The 24,574-nt window shown below is 47.4% G+C and overlaps 1 protein-coding gene across 1 annotated transcript; it reads right to left on the minus strand.

The window, feature by feature from the left end:
- Positions 1 to 109: 109 nt before the first annotated feature.
- Positions 110 to 23,339, minus strand: LOC131556027 (interferon-induced very large GTPase 1-like). The gene is made up of 2 exons (XM_058802409.1): positions 23,152 to 23,339; positions 110 to 7,401 (listed from the first exon to the last, which is right to left on the minus strand). The coding sequence occupies exon 2, from the start codon at positions 7,397 to 7,399 to the stop codon at positions 110 to 112; it is 7,290 nt and encodes a 2,429-aa protein (XP_058658392.1). The 5' UTR covers positions 7,400 to 7,401; positions 23,152 to 23,339.
- Positions 23,340 to 24,574: the final 1,235 nt, after the last annotated feature.

Below are 24,574 nucleotides of genomic sequence, written 5' to 3' on the forward strand. Positions count from 1 at the left end.
TTTCCTGGACTTGAGAGCATCATCATTGTAAATGCATTTTGTAAAAGACTGGTACAAAGTTTTCCTAAACTGCAAAGCTGTTGTGGTTCTTCCTTCCCATGGACATGGCCTAACGCTTCTCCAGCTCAGACAGTGCTTCCTCCTTGGTAATTCTCTGCCACGCCTCAGGGATTGCTCCTCTACCCTGAAACTTCCCATTGTACTGAGCTTCCAGCTGTGTCCTGAAATGAGACACAAACCATTTCCAGTACGCCTGCAAGGATGAATCAGGAAGAATTTTCCAAGTGGACTTAGGAGGTCCAGCATCCCGGTATCTCTTGTAGGGGATTCGTTTACTGTCAGAAAGTACTAAATAGCAGTCACTTGCAACAAGGCTGGAACAAATATCAATGACCAGGTGGTCTGTTCTATACCATTTGATTCCCATCAAAGCTTGTGGGCGATGGAAGACCACCTGATGGTCTCCATCGTGATTCTGCATTGTGTTTGTGCAGACAGCCCCACAAAAGGGACACTGTGCCCAGCACCCTGCAAAGTGCTCTGCCAGGATGGTGTGAGGCTGCCTTGGAAACGAGCTCAGGTCAGCACCAGCCAATTCTTTCATGAGCCTCTTCCTCAGGTCATTCAGAGCTTCTGTCATGGCCCTGCTCAGGAACTCAATGTCTGTGACCTCCAGGTGCTCAATGCCCTTCAGGTCACTTCTGGGCAAGTTGATCACCTCTGTCAGTTGCCTACAAAATTCATCCAGCCAGAGAGAGACTTTGTCTTCTCTGTCTTCTTTGTCTTTGACAGTTTGGGTTGATAAAGAAACAGCTGAAAGGATGTTTTTATAGAGAATATCAAGGGAGGAATCTAAAAACATCCCCAGCCTCCGATTCCCATCTAAAGAGTGACTCCTAACTAGTGTCTCAATATAATTCTCAAAAAACTTTTTTGGAGACCTAAGGTACTGCTTGAAATACTCAAAATTTTCCTGTTCTGCCAGGTATCTCAGGATGCAAACTTCCAGATTGGCTCTGCTGCCCTGGAAATCTGGGGATTTCTGCATGTCCTCAGCGATGGCTTTAGCTGTCCTCTCATAGACTGCCTGGCGAAGAGCTGGTTCAATCTTGTCACAAAGGAAAACAGCAAATGTTGTGACAGAAGTGGCTCCTTGGCAGGAAATCTGGAAACATTGGAAGAAATCTTCTCTCTTGCTGTTCAGGTACACAACTGGGTCATTTGCCTTTCGGAATGCTTCGTGCATAGTTTTAAACCTTTCTGCTGCCACTGTGCACAGATACAGAGACAAATCCATGCTGTACTCTTTGTTAAGAGTATATTTTGCATTGCTTGGGACAGAGTTGACAGCTTCCTGCACTTCATTGAGTATTTCATGAATAAAATTTCTACTGTAATCACGTTTCTCCTCTTCCTTCTTAGCAATGTTTGCTCTCACACACGCTATGATGTTGTCTGTCATTTGCTCAAATTTGATCAAATCAGCATTGAAAATGCTCCAGAAAACTACCGTTATGCCAAAATACCTTTTCTTCATGATGTGTTTTTTTGGATCAAAAGAAAACCCTCTGCCTCTAGCAAATGACCTCATCCGTGCATGGAAACCTGGCTCCTTAAAGTGCTCTAGAAGGACATCTTCAATTTCTGCATCAATATCCACCCGTTCCAGAGGAGGGGCAGCACGGGAGACTTCAGCAATCCACTGGTTCCAGACAAGAGTAAAGTTGTCTTTCAGTTCTCTCTCACTGAGGCTCTTCCCTTTCAGACTCACAGCCAGCTCCCGACTCCTTCTCAGGAGCTCATCTTCATAGTCCAACTTCCTTGCATCCAGTTTCCTCTGCTCCTTCTGTAGCTCAATAAGATTCTCACATTTCTTTTTTGTTTCCTGAAGAAGAGTCTCTTTTAGTTCTTGCAGCTTCCGCTCTGTGCTTGATTTCCACTGGACAAGTGTCTCACAGTCTGTGTCTTCCGTGAAATACTTTTCCACTTCCTTCTCAATGGCATCACTTGTCTCTTGCACCAGCCCTTCAAGGTGTTTTATGGTGACATTCTGCATCTCCCCATTCCGAATTTTGTTGTCCAGTCTCATCTGTACATCTAAGATGTGACTCCTCAGCCTCCAGGTCCACTGACTATAGGCACTTTCCAGTCTCCTGTACACAGCAATCTCCAGGGAATTCTTGAAGCTGAACACAAAGTTTTCATTTAGCAAAGCATTCCAAAGGTCACCAATACGATCTTTCAGGCTTGAGAGCCTCAAAATGCTGCGCTGCGACTGCTTCTTGGCAGACTGGAGGATTTTGCTCTTGAGTTGCTGCACATTCTGGCTGTAGGTGGGGTTGGGTGGTGCCATTGGGGGATCTCCTTCCCACAGGTGAGCAAAGTAGTGAATGTGGGTGTTCACATCAAAGCCAATGACATCACTGAAAGAGGAGACATCACAGAATTCCTGCTGAGCAGCGATCATGGTAATTTCATCCAGATTTTCCTGCAAGCGCCTTCGTCCTTCCATGTTCTGCTCCTTGGCATTTGCTTCTCCCACATTTTGGTGGACAAAGAGGCAGCTTGGGGAAAGATTGACTTTCTTCATCCTCAGGAAAGCCTGCACAGCGATCTGGAGAACATCCTGCATTTCTGATGGATTTTCTCCAAAGATATTGATCACAGTCAAGTTGCCAATACCAATGACAAAGGTGGCCAGCTCGTTGTCATGGTTCAGGGACTGTTTATTTGCCATCTCGATGGCACGAAGTCCCTCTGTGTCAACCACCAGCACAAAATCAAATCCCAAGTCTTGCTGCAGCTCCTCGGCCACTGGGATGAGCTGCATGAAGGCTCCGCGGGTGCATCTCCCTGCGCTGACGTTGAACTGCAGACCAAACATGGCATTCAGCAGGGTGGACTTGCCTGTGCTCTGGATGCCGAGCACGGAGAGCACAAACACTCGTTTGTCCCCCAGCCTCTCAATTAAGCTGTCAAAGATTGCTCCCACCCAGCGCAAGGGCAGGTAAGAAGCATCCCCATCCAACAGCTCCACTGGGTACCCTGAGACCATCAGCTCTGCTGCAATATCTGGCAGTTTGTAAAAATTGTCTTTCTCGCAGTTCAGTAATTCCAGAGCTTCATAAATCTGCCCTACCTCTCTCAGAAGGTGCTCCAGGCCAATGGATGAATCATTGATTTCATCGGAGAGGGCATTCAAATGACTCAGAGACTCAGCATTCACCCTGGGTTCTTTCTTGCTTTTCTTTCTTGACAGGATTTCAGTCCATAACTTGTGATAGTCTCTCCTCAGTTCTTCAAGGCGACCACAAGACAGCTCGTCCATAAAGACCTTCATCCACTGCAGGAAGTATTTCTTGGTATCTGCTGGCTGGGCCTGGAGAAAGCCAAGGAATGATTTCATCAGTGCGTTGAGAGGGAAAGCTTGCTCAAGTTGCTTTCTTCTTATTGCTTTCTTCTCATATTCAATTTGGCTGCGATGATGCTCAATGCTCTTGTTCCTCTTCTCCTGCAAGCGAGTGAGTTCTTTGTCCTTTTGGCACCACTGGTACCACAGTTTTCCTTGAAGCGGCAGCAGCTGGGATTTGATCTCAGACAGCTTCTCTTTCTTCAGAAGCTCCACCAGCTCCTTTGCCTTTGCTTTGGCTGTCACACACGCATCTCGATCTGCATCCACTACGAATCCATGCTGACGAGCTTTGTCCATGCAGGCCTCCAGACTGAAACGTGGATTAGAACCTTCCAGGAGATTTCTAATTGTGTTGGTCAGCTCGTGCATCAGTTCTGCTTCGTTTCTGTTCTTGATCCCTATTGTTATGGTTTTGCTTGCTTGTCCAGATGCAGCATTGTCATTTTCCGTGAGAAGACAAACCAAAGGCCTTTGTGACTGCCACAGGCCCTGCAGAAGCTTTTTCCCTCTGTTGTCCATGTGCTCCAACTCAGATATGAGAGCCACGTTGACGGCAGATATCTCCTGCAGGAACTGCAGTTGTGCTCCATGATCCCTGGCATCTCCATGCAGGTTACAGAAAGCCACGCAGCGCTCAAAGGTGTCATTGGGGCTTCCACGGGGGCAGTACCAGGCGATCTCCACCAGTCCTTCCATCAGCAAACGCTCTCTGGTGCTGCCTCTGCAGTGGCGGTGGAAGAAAGTGTCGTGTTTGCGTTTGCTGAGCACAGCGTTGAGGAGCTGGGACTTGGAAGAGGAGGCCGAGCTGCCAATGCGGATGAAGGACACGATGGGTGTCTGTGCCTGAAAGATGAGTTTGTTATTGCAACTCTTTGTTTGGGCCTCCTTTCCCTCCTTCTCCACCTCTTTCCAGCTCCTTTGGATTTGGCTGAGGGCGTAGAGTGGGAACTCAATGTGTGAAGTGCTTGGGTTGGGCACCAGCAGAGGCAGCGCCAGTTGGCAGAATGCCAGCTTGGTTGCCAGGGTCTGTCTCAGGAAGTCATCGGCACAATGGAAAATGGCCATCTGCAGGTCCATAGGGTGCACATGGCTGTCCGTGCTTGCGTGTTTAGGGCCTGGTTCTGTCAGCTTGTCAAAAAACTGTTCAAAGGCATCTGAGTGTTGGTGCTCTTTAACTGTGGTTTGTGACACATGTGCAAGGCCTGGGTTGCTGTCATCCCAGCAAGTCAGGTACCTAAGTGTAGAATCCACAGTTAACAGCTTCTGCAAGAAGTATAGGGGCAGTTCCTTGTCCTGGCTGGGCTGGCTGTCCTGCAGACATCTCTTGCAGATGGTGTGGAAATCTCCCATCCCCATTTTCCTTGGATAGTGACTTTCCAGTCCAAGGCGCTTGAGCAACTGGAGGAAATCCTGGTTTGAAATGGTTTCATTTTCTCTGGATTTGTTGCTGTCTGACTTGGACTGGGACTGACTGGAGAACTCAGGAGTTGGAAGAGTGTCATCCAGGTCTCTGAGTATGTTCTGCGTCCTCTGTTCATCCCATTTGTCATCCAAGCAACCACTGATCAGGGAGTCCAAGTCCTGTTCCAGCCTCTCCCAGTCTTCGTCTCCACTGTGCTTTTGGAGGAGATTGTTTATCCGTGTGGACCACAAGCCTTTCATGTGATCTTCCATGAAAACTAAACGCTCCCTCTTCTGCTCAAGGGACAGCTCTTGACTTACAGGTGTCACAGTCAGACCTTTCAGCAGGAGGGAGGCCTCAGCTCTGTTGGCATCTTGCTCCTTCAGGTTCACGTACTGCTCACATGCCGCTTCCATTTCCTTGGCCATGTACTGAATTTCTGGGTGTCCAAGGAGGTGCTGAAAAGTGCTGCTTTCCACCTGGTATCCTGTGCTGGTCACAATCAAGAGCACCAACAGCTCCATGTCCTTCTGAGCCTGTTCCTGGAGAGACTGGAGTAAGGAATAAATTGCCAGGCTGGTGGTCTGGGTGGCTTTTATCTTTGCTTCATGAACATCAGAAGCAGAGCTTCTTGGTGCGTAGGTGACAGCATGGATGTGCTCCTTCATTTGCTGCAGTGTTTTGATGAGCTCTTGAAGCTCAGAGACTTTGGGAGATCTGGGAAGTGGGTGCTCAGTCTGGAAGACCCATTGCATAATAAATGAAGCCTCAGGGAAGTCCTTGACAGAGTAGATATGAGGATTCAGGAGACTCCTCAACATTGCCTTGATAGTGGTGGTGTTTTCTGGAGGTGACTCCTGGCAGCCCCGCACAGTGTTCACCAGGAAGTCCTGCAGGGCTTTGTCTGACAGGCACACATTGATCCACACACTCGGGTTCCTGGTTTTTGCTCTCAGATCCTCTTTTAGCTCCATCAGCATGAGCAGCTTTTCATCCACTGTCACCTCCCAGGTCTTCACAGTCCCCATGAAACTTTTGGCCTCTTGCACTGCACTGCCCAGTTCCTCTCCAAAAATGGTGCCAAAGCTCTGATTTGTCAGCTCTTTGTACCCAGCCCTGAGGGCTGTGCTCATCTGACCAACAGACTTAAAATCCCCACAGTGATTGTACAGGATGACGTCCCACACTGGGATCAGCTCAAAACCACGGTCGATAACGCACCACGTTGTGTTATCAGACACGAGCCCCGTTTTCCACAGAGGAAGGGAAGATGTGTCTGCTGGGCCCCCTGTGTTGACCACGTAGAGCTGAGTCACTGTATGAGAACTCTCTCCAGCTCTCCCCAGAACAGAAGCCTGTGAGCTGGATTTGGAAACATCCAGGGTCCCTTCTACATTGGCCCTGAAGCCACCCCAGCTGGCCCCAACAAAGCTGTTCAGTGCTTCAGATGTTTCTCGCTTCACCTCTTCCCGCTGCTCAGCTCGGAATCCTTCTGTAGATGCCTTCCACCAGAATATGCCCCCAAAGTGGAGGGGACCTTGGTTTATGTGGGACCCAAACCTGCTGAAGAAGCTCTCACACATCTTCACAAAGGTGGAGTTGTCTTCTTCCTGACTGAAGCTCAAAAGCTGCTCCATGCCTTGCAGCTCCCGCAGAGCTGCATCCGAGAGGCGAAGCTGATGCCTTTGGAAGTAGCAGGAGGCCAGAGGGATGTACTGGTACTTGGTGATGCAAAAGTAGCTCTGCTCAGAGCGGGACTGGTGGGTGTCCTGTGACTGCGAGGAGCTGCTCTGATCTACACTCCCTCCCAGATTAATCCCCCAGAATGAGGATTTGGCAGAAACGCTCATGCTGAAGCCCAGCTGCTCCATGGACTTGGTGAAAGTGGATTCTGCTGCAGAGGAGGAGAACTCCTTTGTCTCAAGCAGCGATCCTTGCATTGGACCGGCGAGCTGGAATCCGTCAGGAACCCTGAGGAGCTGCTCTCGCTTTGCCAGCACATCTTCAGGTCTGCTGGTTCTGTAGATGCCCTGCAGGGCCAGTCCCCCTGATGCCCGCCTCAGCACCTCCGTGTCAGGGATGTTCTTCCCACTGCCTGCTGACAGCTCCTGCTGCTCCAGCTGCTTCTGGATGCTCTCCAGCACATCTGCCAAGGGTTTCTCTGATGGTGGCCAGAACTCTTTGGGAATCTCCATGGCTCGCCACAGAGTCTCTGCTTTCTCCCTCAGAGCATCCTGGCTGTGGCTGTTGAGCATTTCTGTCAGATCTTTAAGAGCTTGTTTGGCCTCATCTTGTCTCTGCTTTGTCTTCTCTGAGTTATGCTTTTGCATCTCCTCGCACGTTTTGTCATCTCTTATGTTCAGGAGTTTCTGGAGTGCCTTTTTCTCCCAGGGGTGCTGTACCTCACACTCCAGCCTGAGGTAATCTTTATATTCCAGATGTTGCAGGGCTTCTCGGCACTTGATTCCCAGGATCTGTGAAGCTTTGGGCAGCCAGTATCCAGCATCCAGTCCTTCCTTCTCAAATGCCTCTGCCAAGAGCTGTGTCTTTGCATCCTCCTCCTGTGTGTCCTCCTGCAAAGCCATGGCTGTGGAGGAAGAAAAGAGACATTCCCTAAGGTGTTGTCAGAGGCCCCAGGCTCCTGGCAGAGGCTGTGCAGCAGCAGCAGCCCTGGGGATTGCTCCCACCTGGCTGCTGCATCCCTGCCTCGGGTGGCACAAGAGCCAGGGTCTCCTTCCCAGCACCCTGGATGTGCCTGTTGCTTTCCTGTTTGCAGGATCAACCCTGAAGCTGAGTGTGTATCCCAGAGACAGCAATGACACACAGAGACACAAACACAGACGCACACAGACTCACCCAGCCACACAACCTGCCCTGGACAAGGTGCTGCCTTCACCATCACCCACATCCTCCCAGCACAACTCCTCCATCCACAAGTGCAGACAGCCGGGGCCATTCCTGGCTCCCTGGAGCACTGGCACAGCCCTTCTGCCCATCCAACAGCCCTGCCTGCATCCCGCACCCTCTGCCCAGCCCACGGCTGCCCTGCTCACTGCCTGGCCCAGCCTGCTGCTCCCAGCACCCGGAGGCAGCGCTCACACACTCCCCCCATGGGCACCCCACACTCCCCAGACACACTCCCCCCATGCCCCCCAGGGGCTCTGAGCTGTGCTCCTGCTCCAGCTGCCAGCGCAGCCCCTCCCTCACCCCTCTCTGGCCTCTTCCCAGGAGCTGCTTCCTGGCACCCTCAGGGGCCCACCCCAGTGCAGGGGGAAAATCCACCTTGTCCCCGCTCACAGCTGTGGCTGGGACATCCTGGTGGCCCTTCAGGAGAGATTGGAGATGCTGGGAGCAGACTCAGAGAGGTGCCCTCTGTGATCTGCTGCTCATTAGCACAGATGATCTTGTCAGCCAAGTGCTCATTTGATTTAGTCTTGGCTTCAGCCACCACAGAGCCACTGAGCTTAAAATCTCTAGTTGCAGGAGGAAAAGTGCCAGCAAACCTTCAATCCTGGCCTTGAGGGGAGCAGACTTCAGGCTGCTCCGGGGCAAGTTACAGAGGGCCCCAGGGAAACGGCTCTGGAAGGTGCTCGGGTCCTGTCTGGGGGTTTGTTCTTATCCCATAGCCAGTTTGGTTTTTAATTTGGTTTGTGTCTGGAGATTTTACTGTCCCCCCTCTGATTCAGGAGTATCACAATGCATGAAGGGTGGCCCAGGTTTCTGTGTGGGGTTGGAGACCAGGGGCTGCTCTTCCTTCCAGCAGGGGTGATCAACACAGGGGCTATGCAATACAGTGGGTCTGACTTGAGATCTAGTTGCCCTATGTTTTTTTCCTTTCTTTCCCCTCTTCCTTTTATCTTGTTTCAACACTGCGACCAGGGCTTGCCAGCTTGCTTCTCTGCTCCTCTGCTGCTTGGGACCTGGGAGCACCCCCAGCCCCAACAAGCCCAACCTTAGGCCCAGCCATCACTGTTAGGCTGTGCAAAGGAGGGATCACCAGCCAGCCCCTACTGCTTTGGGGTTTTTTGCTACACTTCGATTCGCCACCCCAGGTGTGCAGTGCCATTGAGAGCAGCTGCTCCCTGTGGGCTCTCCAGGGGAAGCCAACTCTCCTGTCCCCTGTCGCCAGAGCCGCCATTGCCAGCAGAAAGGCGGCCTAGCTTGTGCCATAGTGCCCCCTGCAGCCACGGGGTAATCATCGCACCCACACGGCCCGGCCGGTAGCCAGCAATGCCCCTGCTGGCTGTGCCCGGAACTGCACTGCAGGGGCGGTGCCTGACAGGTGAGACAAGGCTGGGATTGGGTTTCTGCTTTTGGTTGTTTGTTTATTGCTGCTGCTCTTTGTTTCTCTTAGTATATATATATATATATATATATATATATATATATATATATATATATATATATATGTATATATATACACACACATACTCTAGTAAATACCTGTTATTCCTTTCCCTGTATCTTTGCCTAAAAGCCCCATAATTTCAAAGTTACAATAAAATGGAGAGAAGGCAGTCATATTCTCTATTCCAGGAATGTTCCCACCTTCCTTGACAGACACCTGTCTTTTAAACCAGTACAGGTCCATCTCTCCTGGTCAACTTTTATTGAAAAATCCCTGAAGCACAAGACAGTCATGGGTCACAGTCACTATGGACTTGTAAGTCTCTGTCCAAAGTTTCTCTCATCAGCCTCAGGATCGTCATGAAAGGACAGAAACTGGGACCACCGAAAAGACCCTAGTCGGAATTCTGGACTTGTTTGAGATGGTTGCTCACCATCCTGACAACCCTGCTGGTTTGCCAAGCTCTTGTTTGCGGGTGTGTTTGCTGCTGTGGAACACTGAGCCTGGTGAAAAGAGGAGGGGTAGCTCGCCCTACGTGCTTGCACCTGCTTCACAACAATAGCCCAGGAATTCCCCCACCTCTTGGACTGGTTGGACTTTTCTGGGGTCACCATTGGTGGTCCCCAAGGAAGACCCTTCATCTGCTTCACAGCCACTGTGATGGATGGACTGAGGTGGGAGAAGCCTCTCTCTCAAGGACTGAGACATGAAACCCCTATATGGAAAAGCTCCCCCCTCCCAAGGACTGAGACTGAAACCCCATGGGGGAGGTATGTGGGGGAGCCAACCTGAAAAAAGTGAGATGTTTGCCTGTGGGTGTGTTCACTGGGCCCAGACTGGTTTCCCCTAGAAACCAGTCCTGAAACAATGGGTCCCGCTCACTGCTGATATTGATTTATCCTGCTGAGAACATGGAATGTCTGTACCTATCTCCAATGCCTTCTTTCCCCTCAGTAATTTCAATAGACATATTCTTTACTGTATCTGTTCTCCCTCAGTGACTTCAAGACTTGTTCTGCCCTCAGTAATGGACCATAATAAAACCTTGAGTTGACCAGGACTTCAAGATCTCCCCCTACGTGACTAGGCAAACTCCATCAACTGGACTTTGAGGACTTTGTTTTTCAATGTTTGGTAGCTTCACTCACTTTCTTTTTCTCCCTTTCTTTCCCTGTTCTTTTCCTTTTCACCCAATTCCTGCAACACATTAGCTGTGGTCATTCAATAAAGGTGCATTTGTTTTGACTGATACTGCAATCCCCTTTCCGTGTTGGTTTTTTGCACTCTGACATCAGCAAAACGATCCATCATGACTCTCATTCATAGAGAGGATCGTTGAGACAGAGTAGAAATTCTCCAGAGTAGAAATCCATTTTGATTTAGGTGAAATGTACATCTTTGAGTCTGTGGTTAGAAAACATAGCTATGTAGCCTGACTGCAAAGCCTAGGCTCAGGGAAACTGATTCAGTGAAGGACAGAGATAAGGGGGGGAGAGACAGAGGGTGATAAAGAGAGACAGAGAGACTGCTGTGAAAGCAGGTCAACCTGACCTAGGAGTTCTTTCTGATAAAGAAAATGTCATGTGAAATTTGTAAAAATGAATATATATGAACCTATTGTGAAATTCTATGTATATGTATTTGAGAGGGGGATAAAAAGGAACCTGAAGTTCCCAGAGGTACGCATGTCTTTTAAGGAGAGTAATCTCCACATGTGCCTGGCGCTGTAATAAACATACCGGCTTTACAACTTTCACAAAGTTGTGGAGGTTTTGGCTATCTCCGCAAAACATTCTGGCGAAGCCAGCCAGAAGGAACTGTCTCTGTCTCTGCAGAGGCAGGGGAGAACAGATGGACTCCTAGGCACGCCCCGGGATTTTCCTGGAGAGCTCCGCTCGTCTCAGCTTGCCTCCTGCAGAGACAGACAAGGACCTGCTGGCATGCGGAGGATACGGTATGTATTGAGGGACCCCCGGGGGAAAAGAGAGATAGGATGGCTGAGTAAGTCACTCAGAGACATCTGAGTGCTTGGCCCGTGGTTGCAGCCAATAGAGCAGTTAAACTGGAGACAGGGGTTCACTGTCTGGTAGAGTGGACCACTAGTGACTCTGGGGGTGGATCAAGTTAACATGTGTGTGTGTATGTGTGTCCGGTGGTGGTGTCCGGACACTGTATCATTGTATGGTTAATGCATTTGTAATTGTGCAAGTGCATGGTGTACAAAAGAGAGTATATCTACAGTGCGGGGTGGTTTCTACCCGCAACTGAAGGGGCCAAGTGAGGCCTGAGGCGCTGGTGGGGCAGGCTGTGGGCGCAGGGAGCGCCTGGCAGAGTAGAGCAATTAGTGGAGGAGCGTGGGTGAGGACGTTCATTGAGTAAAGGTGGTGAATTGTGGTGTGGACTGTGCACACTCCTACTGTGGCTAGATGAACCCAAGGGGTTCCTTTGCCCCGGTGGTTTGGACTCGACCCCTGGGAGTTTGTGAGTCCTGTGAATTATTGGATAGATAGAGGAGACGAACGAGTTCATTTAGAGGGGCTTTACTGGACTTCAGCTGGTACAACAGTAAGTCTGGACTGGGAAAAACCTGCCATAGAGGATTTAGAGTTCCCTGTAATAAATGGAATAGCCTGCCTTTGCAGGCAAATCCTGAGAGCCTTTGGTGCATCAAGAGGCTGGCACGCTGCATGGGTATTATTGCAGTGTGGAGTTTGTGAGAGACGCTGGTATTGCTGTTCTAATAAGTGACAGGGCACATGTCCCGAGTGTAAATTAAAGTTTCCTGATCAAGATGATTCAGAACCTAAGATCTTAAAGCTTGTCTGTGAGAAATCACATCTGATACCTGCCACCTGGAGCTGTGTGTGGGAGGAAGATTCGGAAACGACTGTGAAGTTCTGTGAAGAGAGGTTTGGGTGGAAGTGAGATAGCGCAAGGAGAAGGAGATAATGGGAACTAACCAGAGCAAGGAAGTTCCTCGGGCTAGCCCCTTGGGGTGCATCTTGGCCCACTGGAAAGAAGTCACCAGTAGGGGGCCTCTGAGAATAAAAAGGATCTAATCCCATATTGCACATGCTGGTGGACATTGTACAGGTTAGAGGACGGAGAGAAGTGGCCGCCCACTGGAATTTAAGATTATAATACTTTACTGCAGTTAATGCTGTTTTTAAGATGGGAAGGTAAATGGGATGAGGCTTCGTATGCTGATATGTTTTTTGTTTTAAGAAATAACCAAGAATGGCAAAAGGACTGTGAGCTCAGACCACCTTCAGATCCACTGGTCTTAGCCCTTGAAAAGGAAAACAAGGCAAAGAGAGGGCAAATCAACTGCTGCTATTCAGCATGCAGTATAGGACAACAGTGTATGAGATCAGACAAGGTTTATTATTCTGAGGAGCAAGAACAAGAGACATTTGAGTGGATGAAAGCTCCTCCTAGGAGGAGGGACGTTGAGGATTAGGATGAAGAGGAAAGGGACTTCCCCAAAAAGGAGGAGGACTCAGGCTGGGAAGGCACATCCACTAGAATCTACCCGCCCCCCGACAGTCCAGTTGCATCTAGAACTGGGAGGCAAGCAGTGTTACAGGCCCCTCTACGAGAGGCAATGGGACCAGAAGGAGGGAGATTAATGATTAAAGTGCCATTTACCACTCTTGATTTAGAGGCATGGGAAAGGATTGCTAGGAATTATCGTATCGATCCGATAGTTACTGCCAAATATCTACGATATGTTATCAAGCAACACAGTTCAGATTGGGCTGGCATCCAGTTACTACTGGATGCTTTCACTGAAACGGAAAAACAGCTGATCTTAAAGACAGCAGGGACTTTGGCAGAGGATTACTGCAAGAGCAAGCAGCTAGATGTAAAAGAATATTTCCCCCTACAAGACCCAGAATGGGATCCTAATGTATCAGCAGGGGTAAAGAAATAGCAGAGTATCAAGAGTGGATAGAAACAGGGGTGGAAAGAGATGTTCCAAAAACCATAAATTGGTCTGCCTTAGATTCACTTAAGCAGGGGCCTTCTGAGACTCCATCTGAGTTTCTAGAGCGTTTAAGGAATGCTATGCATCATCATACATCATTAGATCCGGGGTCTGAGATAGGGATGAATCAACTAGTTAATTCATTTTTGGGGCAGTCTGCTGGAGATATTTGACGTAAACTTCAGAAAATCCGGGGACCAGAAGGGGGAAATCTCAAAGTCTTGGTAGAGGAGGCCTGGAGGGCATTCAGTAACCAGGAAGAAGGATATAAACAAGGAATGAAAAAGTTGGTGGCAGTGGTACAGGAGAAAAGGCAAAGAAAACGCAACCAGGGACCACCCAGACAAGGACCACCTCGGCTTGGCAGGAAGCAGTGTGCAATCTGCAAAAGAATTGGTCACTGGAAAGATCAATGCCTAGAACGGAGAAGGGATGACCAACAAATGGCTGCACACATACAAAACAACTGAGGAGGACCGGGGGATTCTGCCCCAGCGGATCCACTGGTTATAACAATGAGGCTGGGGGAAGAAGGGAAAAGGGGGGGATTTTTGGTAATACAGGGGCTACATATTCACTTTTAAATAAAGCTTAGTACCTGTGGAAAATGATTATGTTGTAGTGCAGGGGGCAACTGGCCAGTCTGAAAGGGCATATTTTTGCAAACCTTTGAGGTATAATTTGGGAAAAAAATGGGGTATTCATAAATTCTTGTACATGCCCAATTCACCAAAGGCACTTTCAGGCAGAGATTTATTGGAACAGTTACAAGCAGCCATTACATTCAAAAACGGAGAGGTTACTCTGGAGGTGAATGACAAAAAGTGCATAGAGGTATTAAGTTTAACCTTAACAGCTACTGAAATCGAGGAGGAAATTGATGAAGAGATACTAAGTCAAGTATTTCCCAGGTTGTGGATCTCTGATGTACCAGGGACGGCAAAAAACACCTCCCCTACAGTAATTAAACTCAAGGAAGGGACACAACCAGTGGGAATTAAGCAGTACCCCCTAAAGAAAGAAGACAGGGAAGGAATCAGCCCAATAATTGAAAATTTTCTGCGGTTAGGGTTACTGAAAGAATGCCAATCTGATTTCATTACTCCCATTTTACCTGTTCAGAAATCTGATGGGTCATACCGGATAGTACAGAATTTGAGGGCTGTCAATAAAGTAACAGAAGATTTGTATCCGGTGGTAGCCAATCCATATACTTTATAAACTTGTCTAACACCTGCACTAACCTGGTTTACTGATTTAGACCTAAAAGATGCCTTCTTTTGCCTCCCCATCCATGAAGCCAGCCAGAAAATTTTTGCATTTGAATGGGAAAGCCCTAAAAGTGGGTGCAAAACCCAGCTCACATGGTCGAGATTGCCCCAAGTCTTCAAAAATTCCCCCACTCTGTTTGGGGAACAACTTGCAAAAGATCTGGAGTCCTGGGAAGCTCCACAGGAGGAAGGAAGGCTTTTGCAGTATGTGGATGATCTTCTAGTGGCCACTCGATGAGAGAAGCATGTGTGGCCTGGACAGTAAGCCTTTTGAATTTCCTAGGACTCCAAGGACACAGAGTATCAAAGAAAAGGCACAGGCAGTGAAAGAGAAAGTAATCTACCTGGGGTACCAGGTGAGTGCTAGGCAATGGACTTTAGGGCAGGCTCGCAAGGAAGCCATATGCCAAACTCCAAAACCCCAGACAATAAAGGAACTCCAAACCTTCTTAGGCATGGCAGGCTGGTGCCGGCTGTGGGTTTATAATTATGGACTGCTTGTCAGACCCCTCTATGCTCTTATTGCTGATGGAAACAGAGATCTCCAGTGGGCAAAAGAAGCCACAGGGGCCTTTCACCAGCTAAAGAGTGCTCTCATGTCAACTCCAGCTTTGGGACTTCCAGATGTAAGTAAACCATTCTTTCTATTTTCCCATGAAAGACAGGGAATTGCCCTGGGAATACTGGCTCAGGACTTGGGTCCATATGGGAGGGCAGTTGCTTACTTCTCCGAGCAACTAGATGCAACAGCCAAAGGATGGCCAGGTTGCCTCAGAGCGGTAGCAGCAGTTGTGCTGAATATTCAAGAGGCACGCAAGTTTACCCTCAGACAGAAAATGACTGTACTGGTATCCCACACAGTGTCCGCAGTACTGGAAGTAAAGGGTGGCCACTGACTTTTACCACAGAAGTTTCTGAAATACCAGGCCATCGTGGTAGAGCAAGATGATGTAGAGATAGTGGTGACTAATATTGTCAACCCAACTTCTTTTCTCATTGGAAATCAAGGAGAAGCGGTACACCACGATTGCCTAGAGACCATTGAAGCTACCTACTCCAGCCGCCCAGACTAAAAGGACACTCCTTTGCATGATGCAGAGACCTGGTTCACTGATGGAAGGAGCTACGTTGCCAACAGAAAGCGACATGCTGGGTATGCAGTAACCACCTGCAGAGAGGTAATCGATTCTAGACCCTTACCAACAGGTACATCTGTGCAGAAGTCTGAGATAATTGCCCTCACCTGTGCCTTGGAAATGGCAAAAGGAAACAGAATAAACATCTACATAGACTCGAGGTATGCATTCGGAGTCGTACATGCACATGGAGCCATCTGGAAAGAGAGGGGACTGCTAACCTCACAGAGAAAGAACATCAAACCTGTACAAGAGATAATCCGGCTGCTGGAAGCAGTTCAGCTGCCTGAAAAGGTAGCGATTATGCATATTAAGGCACACCACAGAGTGAGCTCAGAATTGGAGGAAGGAAATGAGCTGGCGGATGGAAAGGCAAAGAAAGCAGCAAAAGGTGAGGTAATTATGGGCGGATTTCCCTTGAAGGTAAGCCAGAATATAATAATACTAATCAAAAGGGACATACAACCACGTACCATTGAAAGGGAGCTGGTAATCCCTTTCCATTTGCATGGTCACTAGTAAGGAGGAGCACCAGAAAACACACTGGGGCCTAACTACTTAAAAGCTTTTATAAAGTGTGGCTCCTTTCCCAGAATGACCAAGACTGCCAGTGTTACAGAGTGCATTGAAATGAAGTGTTGACTTTTAAGCAGTAGTTTCCACAGGCTTTCTAGAACACATATCTGATTGAAAGAATCATTGACAGGAATTTATATGCCACTATTACTCAGATAAACTGACAGTGAGATCCTTGCCTCCAGACTAACCCCAAAAATACCCTCAGACCAAAACTAGGTCAGATTGGGAAGGGTCATGGAACCGGACAGCAGTGGCAAATTGACTTTTCAGAATTCCCATGGAAAGGGGGGTTGTCAGTATTTATGAGTATTGACAAATACATTTTAAGGGTGGCCAGAAGTGTTCCCCTCCAGAACTGCCAAGGCTTGAGAAGTGACCAGAGTAAACAATACTGCTTTCAGAGTTCCAGCCACAATACCTATATGGTGGCTTTAAGTAGACAGCACAGAGAAAATGGAAAACATGTGACTGGAACTCGGAGAAGGGAGCTAGATGGACCAGTACATAACATACAGCCTGGGGATTATGTATATGCTAAGTCTCTTACAGAAAAATTTTGGAACCACAGTGGGATGGACCATTCCAGGTGCCCCTCACCACCTTCACCGCAATCAAGATCAAGGAGCAGAATGCCTGGATTCATCACTCTCGAGTGAAGAAGGCCCGAGAAGCCCCTTAGAGAGTGACATCAGGAGACAATGAACTGAGACTAAAACTTACTCAGGCAAAATGAGTATATTGCAGCTGGGAGTAGTTTGTAATTTCATTTACAGAATTGTTTTGTATATAATTATAACTGGAGTCTTAGAATTAGAGAGTACCTCTATCCAAAGCAGTGCTGAATAGCTTTGGTCCCAGGCTTTTTATCAGTATACTGGATCCATGGGAGAACTTTCTGAGATAAAAGATTTAAACCTATCCACTGTAGAAATTCATGGGGATCAGGTATATGAGGACCAGGTCTGGCTGGAATGGGAACTGTGGACACTTCAAGGGATCAGAGGAGAAGAAATCAAGGTAGTGTGCTGGGTAGTCAATGAGAAGGCTCATGAGAGATCAGATGCTGTTTAGTGTCTCAACCTGTCTACAAGCACCAGGAAGTTTGTGATAGCCCAAGCGAATCAGACTGTTGGTGTAATTTCACCTTAATACAGCCTGTAGAAGTGACTTGCCTTTGGGCTTATGATGCTATCGGGTTTTCATTTAAATTTAAAATAGATACTATACTTTTTACATAATATACAGCTTATACAACTCACACCAGTACTCAAGCAGTTCAGACCCAACCCAAACTTGAACCTGAAGTGTATGAAATAGGCCCATACGTAGTAAGGAATATGGGTGAACAACAAATGTTGTTCAATCGAGAATGGTCTCTCAAACTTGTTGAGTTGCTAATGCAAATTAACATGTCAGAAATCCAACCAGCCTGCTCCTCTTTCCTAACAACATCCTTTGAGAACTGGACAACATGGTTACAAAGACAAGTATACCTCAGGAGCAGAATAAGAAAGGATCTAACTGGGATATTAGGGACACGATTGAGAGTTTTAAATGGAAATGATTCAAAAATATTGATGAATAAGCTGGCCACTTCAACAGGTGGCCTACCAAAATTGAATCAGCCTTTACAGTCATCTCTATTGGCATTAGGAACTAGCCAGCGGCAGATTACAAAAGTACTGCCAAAGTGGGAAAAGGCCAGGGACCAAGACCACAAGTTAATAGAAGAAGCACTTACTGCAGTTCAAGATAACGTGTCTTTAGTTTTCAGTTGTATACAAGCACAGTTATGGATGCAAGCAACAGCAGCTCTGATCATATGGGAAGGGGGTGAAGGTAATTTTCCAAATGAAATTAAGAAAATTGTCTGGGATAATGTGATTGATTTTAAAAGGAAGTTTCAATCCTGGTGGACTATGGTAAATTTCACCTATGATTCTGCTTCTAATGTGGCCACTGTCTTTGTGCTTACCATACCTAATGCCAGTGTTTACGTTATCCACTCCATCATTGCACTAGGATTAAACCATGAAAAAACAGTGCTCTACCCTTCAGAACATAGAGCGTGGGCACAAAAGGTGAATGAAAAGTGGCAAACAGTAACTAAGAATCCTGCATTACTAGAGAACAGATGGGATTCATTTGTGAAAGCAATACTATTAATGCTCAGGATGTGTGTTTCGATGGTGAACAGAGTATTTGCCACTTCCAAGTTCATCCAGTCACTGACCAGAAAACTGTGCTCATATACACTGGAAAAGGCTGTGTGTGCTTGAGAACTGCTTGTGCTGCTGTAAAAATTTATAACAACGATGTTATTTTGTCTAGTAGAAATCATTCTAATTTTTGTATTTGTAATTTTGTTAAGATTATCAAGTGTGATTATTCGTACATGGCCCCAGTGACATCTCACCAGTTGATTAAAACCAGTTATACAATGTATCACAGACTATCACCTACTCCTATTGGAATGGACCTCACATTGCTAAAACAATTAATTAAACACCAAGGCCTACTGGAAATCTTGAAGAAAATCCAAAAAAGCGGAGAGAAAATCCTAATTACTGTCCAACATGATACAAAAGAAATAACCAGAATTCTGCAAAGAATAAAACAAAGTGCAGATCATCACTGGTTGGATGTAATCTTTGGGTGGTCACCAACTGCAAATGGAAACTTTAATAAGTTGTGTCATCCCATTGTAGTTTTTTTAATATTAGTTGGAGTAAGTTTAGGGTTATCCTTTATATTGTTAATTTGGAATTGGAAAATACTACAGCGAGTAGCTGTGTTAACCTCCTGTGAGACTGTTTGAAGTTCTTCTCATCTGCCTCTTGATCGTCATTGGGGACCACTGAAGAAAAAGACCCCAATCTGAAATGGTTGGAATCCATAAAGTTAGAGGATTTTTAGGAAATGGTTAAAAAAAGTATGTAGGCCTCAGACTGAAGTTCTGTTAGCATTGCAGATACAGCAGAAAAGTTTCCCAAGCAAGCAGAAAAGTTTCCCAAGCAGTAGAGCATACGTGACAAATAACAATAGGCCTCTGTAGAATTGGCTTTAGGATGGCAACAAGGTTATTTAATGTATATCTTTAGAAGGTTAGCATGAATAGAGCTCTGTTCTTTGTCTCTTATGAACCAGTCTTTGTTTTAACTACCATTACGTGTGTTTTATAAGATTAGATAGAATGCTTGTCAATATGTGTTTTTCTATGTATGATTGGCTGAAATCTAGACTGAGATGATTTTATGTCTTTCTGTATCACCCCACCCTTGGGGGACATTTTGTGTGGATCAGTGAGCCGTTAACATCATGTCTCCATTGTATTTCTTGAGACTGATGTGCTGGAAATAAAAGCAAAAATCTCTTCACTGGTCTGGTTCCAATGTTGTCCATATCTGGACGTTGTTACAGCGGTCCATGGTTTCCTCGGTTATGCATGGGTTCCTGACACAATTGGACCTATATCTACCCTTTAACCGGATAGAAATCTTTAGCCCTGTTGAAGAAAGTTACATGCCAAAGGCCCCAAGACCTGAGCACATTGCTAAGCTATTGTTCACAGGTGTGTTTGCTGTAGGCTACACTGAACCCAATGAAAAGGAGAAGGGGCCACCTTGCCCTTTTTGCTACAATAGCCTTGGAAGTTGTCCCACCTCACAGCCTGGCTGAACCTCTCCTGAGTTTTGGGTGGTCCCCCACAGAAGACCCCTCTCACTCGTTTGCAACCACCATGACAGACAGACTGAAATGTAAGAAGACTCTCCATCAAAAACCAAGACATGAAATCCCTATGTGAAAAGGTCTCCCCCTACTCTTTCCAAGGACTGGGACTGAAACCCCCAACCCACGGGAGGTGTGTGGGGCGAGCCAAGCTGACCAAAGCAAGATGGATGTTGCAGGTGTGAGCAGTGGACCAAGAAGACAATGGTTCTTGCCCACTGCTGAGAACATGGACTGTGTGTACCCTTCTTAAACACCATTCTTTCCCCCCAAAGATACAATAGACTACCTTTGATTTGCTTTCAAGATTCATCCCTTTCCCCCACCAAAAAAGAGTATAATAAGATTTCAGATGAACTGCACTCCTGAGATCTCCCTGGACATGACCTGCTGAACTACATCAGTTGGACATCGAAGGGCTTCGCCGTTCTATATTTGGTAACGATATACCTTCCTTTTTCTCTTCCTCCCTCTTTTCCTTATTTTTCCTTTTTTCCCCAATTCCTCCCTAATTTGCGGTGGTTATTCAATAAAGATGCATTTGTTTTGATTATCACTGCAAACCCTCTTGTGCCGTGTTGATTTTTTGCACCCTGAGATCTAATCCACGAACCATCATGCAACCCATCTGTAAGGATGGATCGTGACATCTCCTTATCAAATGTACAAGGTAAAGCACTAAGGCCCACTTATTGTCATAGGAATTTGCATGAAGTAAAAGAATTTACTTTTTCCTTGTAGGAAAGAGGGAAATGAGGAAGAGCGGAAATTTTCCAGAGTAGAAATCCATTTTGATTTAGGTGAAATGTACATCTTTAAGTCAAGTCTGTAGCTTGCAGTTTAGTCTGACTGCCTGTTCTCTTAAAGAGCCTGTGTTTGGAGGAACTGCTTTAGCCAAAGAATTCGAGGCAAGTACCATGTGAAATCAGTGGAATGAATATGTATGAACCTATTGCGAAATTGCATTCGTATGTATTTGAAAGGGAGATAAAAGGGGATCTGGAGTTCCCAGAGGTACTCATGTCATTTTAGGGGAATGATTCCCACATGCGTCCAGCCCTGTAATGAACCTACCAGCTTCACAACTTCCACAAAAGTTGTGGAGTTGTTTGTTTCCACAGATCAACACACTCCCCCCCCAAAGGCACACCACACTCCCCAGACACACTCCCCCCACGGGCTCTGAGCTTTGCTCCTGCTCCAGCTGTTAGTGCAGCCCCTCCCTCGCCCCTCTCTGGCCTCTTCCCAGGAGCTGCTTCCTGGCACACTCAGGGGCCCACCCCAGTGCAGGGGGAAAATCCACCTTGTCCCTGCCCACAGCTGTGCCTGGGACATCCTGGTGGCCCTTCAGGGGAGACTGGAGATGCTGCGAGCCAACTCAGAGAGGTGCCCTCTGTGATCTTCTGCTCGTTAGCACAGAGGGTCTCATCAGGCAGGTGCCCATTGGTGGCAGTCTTGGCTTCAGCCACCACAGAGCCACCAAGTTCAAAATCTCTGGTGACAGGAGGAAAAGTGCCTGCGAACCTTCAGCTGGGCACCTGCCCTTAAACCTTTGGGGGTATTACGGGCACTGTCACACAACTCTGAAGATTGTCCCAGTCTCAGTTCACTTGGATGTACTGGATGAGAGATTTATTCCCTGCAAAAAATTCTTCTGAGCATTCAGCTTCTGTCCTGTTGCAGTACAAGTTGATTTGTATGGCATTTTAATCAAGTTTTAAATAAGAAACCCAGCCCAGTTCCATAAACCAGCCTCCAGACTGACTGACAGAGGTTTCAACAAATAACAAGTCTCCTCAAGTACCACCATTTGACTGGTTCAGAGTCTAGGTGGCATGGAGATTAGACCAAGGGCTGTTTCAAGCAGGGAGCTTTGAACTTCTTATAAAAGCCAGCCCTGAACAATAAAACAGGCTGTTTGGCTGATGAACAATGGAGGTCTGTCATGTGTCACATCTCAGACACACAAACAGCACGTGTCACAGTCCCACAAAGGTCACAAAACTGTCACCAGTACAGGGACTGACCCAGGGGCTTGGACTGGACTCCTGCACCCTTCCAGAGCCTTCAGGGGCAGCTTTTCTGCTGCAGTTAGTGTTTGAGTTAACCCAATTTTCATTTTTGTAATCAGGATTCTATGATAATGGTTGCTTCCAAAGCCATCCCTATGTTGTTCCAAGTTGGTATCTCCCGAAATTGTATCTACCCCGATGTAAACCACACCCTTTTCTCCTCCCCTTTGCTCTCATTGGAACTGCCTCTATAAACCACTCCACTTACTCCTCCTCTATGGTTATCCCACTGGCTGGCTGTTTGTATCTGCCCACCAGTTTTGGCCTGTATATAAACCACTGCAGATCTTTGCTCGTTCTCTTTTACTTCTGAATCTCTGGATTAAAGACTTTCTGCACTATCAAGCAGAGAGCATCTGTCAACTCCTTTACTTTTCTCCCTGACACTGGAACAGCTAATCCCTCTGTAGAGCCACAGCTCTAAAGTTCAGCTCCTGGTGAATTCATCCGGTGAGTTGTTCCAGACACCTTGGCATGGCTGCTGGTGTTCTAAAAGAGCTAGCTAAAGACTCCAGTGGTTGCGTCACTTTCCCTAGGAAGTCCATGCATGTGAGAAATGAAACCCTGACAATGGGAGCTCTTTTTCAGAGTGGAAACTGCTAGTTGATGTTGATGAAGTTGATAGGGTCTTAATTTGAAGTGTTGGTCTGTTGTTGAATATTGAATGTTAGAGTTCTGGGATTTGCCTTTGGTTGCCACTGTTAAGTGTTACTATCTTACCCTGTATTTGTATCCCTTTCCATAGGGAAGCCCTTCAGCTGCTCCCAGAAGGACTCACACCCGGACTGAATTTAATGAGGGGCTGCTGGTACTATATGGACCCTCTCAAAAACATCAAACCAGCACATAAATTATGATTTTAACCCGAAAGAACCACAGAAATCACCCAGCATTGACCAGAGCTGGATTACATCCTATCACCATAAGTTTAATAGCACTCAGTTTAGATGACTAGATGACACCCCTAACCTACGAGCCAACTTTGTCTTCCGAAGGACTCCTATGAGTACGGAAGCTCCAGCTCTGCCAATAGACAAAGCTGCACTCCTCCTCCTCAGTGGTGTGGTGTGGTGTGCACAACCGCTCAGGTTCCCCATACAGGGCTGTTTTTAATAAAGGCCTTTTTAAAGGAGCTGGTATCCTGGCCCTGTCTATTACAGTGCAGATTTGGGCAATGCATGCAAGGGCTGTGGGCTCTGGTTCCCCTCACTCACCTCACAGCAGATGCTCCTGTTGCTCCCAGCCTTGGCTTCCCAGCAGACACCGGCAGCTGAGGGCCCCAGCTCAGGGGGCACAGCACAGCACCAGGGGCAGGCCTGGGGTACACGGTGGGTGTGGAGAAGATGAGAAGCCCTTGAGAACGCAGGAGAAAGAACACCAGGAATGACAAGCCCAAAGTCCTAAAGGAATAGAGCAGACAGTCAGGAGAAAGCAACCCACGGAGGATTCATTCCAGGGAGCACTGGAAGCCAACCCTTCTCTGTAGCAGGCACAGGGACTGCAATGCCTCCATGGCGTTCAGCAGCCTAAGAAATGCCGAGTCATGATGACTGGACCTTAGAAGCCCCTCTTCTGCCTCCGGACGCTTACTTGTCTCTCTGTAAGTTTATGGGTTACTTGACCTTTGACCCTTACAACTGGACAATTTATAAAACTCCTGTACTCTATATAAAGACCTACTTTTGCCCAGTTTGACAGAAGTATTGTCACCAAGAACCTTTGCAGAAGACAACAATAAAGGACATCTCTGTGGAACCTCATACAACCTCCTCCTCTCCCTGCGTCTGCCAAAGGAATTTAGCAAGCAAAGAGCTACAATTCACTAAAGAGGTGAACTGCTTCCTAAGGTTGCCTGCGGCTGGGAGCTGCCTGGGAGCTCAATCAGGCTGTGCTGAACAGGACTAAATGAGCCTTGCTTGGTCTTATCCTATGCAAGGTGTTACAGCTCCAGAGCTCAGTCCCCAAGGGGACTGGGTGCCAGAAGCCAGCTCGCTCTCAGACCAAGGCCGCGGGACAGCCCTAGCAAGCAGGGAATATTCAGCTCTTAGTGATTAGGCAGCTCTTATGATTTCAGCTTTGCTTGCTAGGTAGCTTTTCCCTTAGCCTAAGGCTCCAGCAGACAGTAGAGAGAGGAGAAGCAGAAGACGCCAGCTGTTCCACGAGTTTGGCTTTATTGGAGGGTCTGTGAAGGGTCTCAGCTCTTCTTCTTCCAAGTTAGTAGGGATACAGTATGCTACTTTTATACCCTTGGCCCGGATCCAATCCTGACCAATGGCAAAGGTGTTAGAGTGATCATAAGTGACCAATAGTAGGGTTAACAACATATTGCCTTACATGGCTATAGGGATAAGGTACAAGGCGGATGTCCCTGGAGACAGGAAACTTCTTTGCCGCTGTGTCAGCATTCTATTCTCCAAGGGGCGCTGGCTAAACCTGAGGGGTTTACTACACAGGACAGCACTTTTGGACTAGAGGCAGCCAGCCGGGGATACCCTGAAACCCAGCTGAGGTATGCCCTATATTTCTCCTCCCCTATCAACTCCCCAGGCAGCAAAGACTCCTCAGGGCTCTTCTGGGGAGGTGACCAGAGCAGGGTTTCACCTGCAACCTACATCCATGTTCCCCCACCAGAAGGAA

Source organism: Ammospiza caudacuta, chromosome 3 (assembly GCF_027887145.1).
Source record: "Ammospiza caudacuta isolate bAmmCau1 chromosome 3, bAmmCau1.pri, whole genome shotgun sequence".
Classification (NCBI taxonomy): Eukaryota; Metazoa; Chordata; class Aves; order Passeriformes; family Passerellidae; genus Ammospiza; species Ammospiza caudacuta.

What these genes read in the sequence shown, in the direction of transcription:
- LOC131556027 (XM_058802409.1), bottom strand. Translation starts at nt 7,399, where the DNA reads ATGGCTTTGCAGGAGGACACACAGGAGGAGGATGCAAAGACACAGCTC.